This window comes from Miscanthus floridulus, chromosome 7, assembly GCF_019320115.1.
Source record: "Miscanthus floridulus cultivar M001 chromosome 7, ASM1932011v1, whole genome shotgun sequence".
NCBI classification, from domain to species: Eukaryota; Viridiplantae; Streptophyta; class Magnoliopsida; order Poales; family Poaceae; genus Miscanthus; species Miscanthus floridulus.
In genome coordinates, this window is record NC_089586.1 from 127381012 (window position 1) to 127383047 (window position 2036).

The 2036-nt window shown below is 60.5% G+C and overlaps 1 protein-coding gene across 1 annotated transcript; it reads left to right on the forward strand.

Moving 5' to 3' along the window:
- The first annotated feature begins 215 nt into the window (after nt 1-215).
- On the forward strand, nt 216-1647 carry LOC136464699 (RNA polymerase II C-terminal domain phosphatase-like 4). The gene has a single exon (XM_066463657.1). The coding sequence runs from the start codon at nt 224-226 to the stop codon at nt 1499-1501; it is 1278 nt and encodes a 425-aa protein (XP_066319754.1). The 5' UTR covers nt 216-223; the 3' UTR covers nt 1502-1647.
- The last annotated feature ends 389 nt before the right edge of the window (nt 1648-2036 follow it).

Here is a 2036-nt window from a genome sequence, read left to right on the forward strand (position 1 = left end):
TTGCGTTGGCTGGGTGAGTTGGGCTGCATTCTACTGGGCCTCGGGTACAACTGGGAGAGTTGGGCCTCACAAGCGTCTCGCTTTTCCCTTTTCCATCCGAAGTGGCGGCTTCCACTGCAAGGAGCCGCGAAGACGGGCAGCGGCACAACGACAGTTGCCTGCCACCGCCGCCGCTCCAACGCCCGCGCTCGTTTCGTTTTGGCGTTCGTCGGCCGCCGCCTCGATGGCAGGACGAGGGTCCCGCCGCCGCCGCTGTCGCCGCCGCAAGAGCACGATCAAGCAAGGAGGGAACGGCGACGGCGAAGCGCACTGCCCGCCGCACCCCGGATTCGTTTGCGGGGCAATGGAGGAGGACGCGGAAGGAGCCGCCCACAGAGTTCCCCTCGCCCCCTGCCCCTCGCGCCGCGTGCTCTCCTTCCTGGGTCTGGGCGGGACGAAGGAGGAGGGGAGCGCGGAAGGAGGCGCGCCTAGTAAGATCCTCAAGGGCCCTGCGGCGGTCCCGGCCTCGACGACGACGAGCATCCCCCGCGCGTCCGATCTGGAGACCCTCCTGCGCGTGAGGAAGCTGACCCTCATCCTGGACCTGGACCACACGCTGCTCAACTCCACGGGGCTCGACGACCTCTCCCCCGCCGAGCAAACCAACGGGCTCACGCGGCACGCCAAGGGTGACCCCACCGCCGGCCTCTTCCGGTTGGGCCTCGCCCACTTTCGCATGCTCACCAAGCTGCGCCCGTTCGCGCGGGGCTTCCTGGAGCAAGCCAGCGCCATGTTCGAGATGTCCGTATACACCCTTGGCGATCGGAGCTACGCGAGGGCGGTCGTGAAGCTGCTGGACCCGGACGGCGCCTACTTCGGCGGCCGTGTCGTGTCCAGCGACGAGTCCACCAGGCGGGACAGGAAGAGCCTCGACGTCGTCCCGGGCGCCGAGGCCGCCGCTGTGGTGATCCTCGACGACTCAAGCCACGTCTGGCCGGAGCACCAGGAGAACCTGATCCTGATGGACAGGTACCTCTACTTCGCCGATAGCTGCCGGACGTTCGGCTACGGGGTGAGCTCCCTAGCAGAGCTGAGGCGCGACGAGCGCGAACAGGACGGCGCGCTGGCCGTGGCGCTCCAGGTCCTGACGCGCGTCCACCAGGGGTTCTTCGATTCCGTCCTCGGCGGCCGGTGCTCCGACGTCAGGGAGGTGATCAGGGCCGTGCGGCGCGAGGTGCTGCGCGGCTGCACGGTGGCGTTCAGCCGGGTCATCCCTCTCGAGGACGTCGCCGGGAATCACCCCATGTGGAAGCTAGCCGAGCAGCTGGGCGCCGTCTGCGCGTCCGACGCGGACGCCACGGTCACCCATGTTGTCGCGCTGGATCCAGGGACTGACAAGGCGCGGTGGGCGCGGGACAACGGCAAGTTTCTGGTCAGCCCGAAGTGGATCATGGCGGCAAGCTTCCGGTGGTGCCGGCCGTGCGAGCAAGATTTCCCAGTCACCCGTGGCCATGGACGTTGAATATTTACTGCGGGATGGTGTCGCTGTCATCAAGACTTCATGCCTCGGATCGTTGAGATTGCCTGCACTTAATAGTTTCGATTCACTAACCTAACCTGGTCGTGAAAGCTCTGTGGCTCATCGATTCACTTAGGTCAGGTACTGTTGGAAAATTGAGTACTAACATGTACTTGAAGGATCGTCTATTCATAGTTCAGGATAATGAAGAAACTCTGTAATCTATTCAATTACTCTCATCAGATATTCATTTACTGTATGTGATGTTTTTTAATCACTGTTTGTGATGTTGATGTTCTATGTCAGTGATATTGTGTGACAGATTGAGAGGTTAAAGAACATGACATACTGTCATACTGCGATGATGTAGGCAGATGACTATGCATGTACTTGCACTTCACTGCATGTCTGCAACAGGATGAAACACATATTATCTTTACAGATAGAAAAAAAAATAACAAGGGTGAACATGATTAGCCTGCATCAGTTACCTGCCCCGTACTGCTGCTGTATGTCTTAGCATACTTACGTGTTTTGC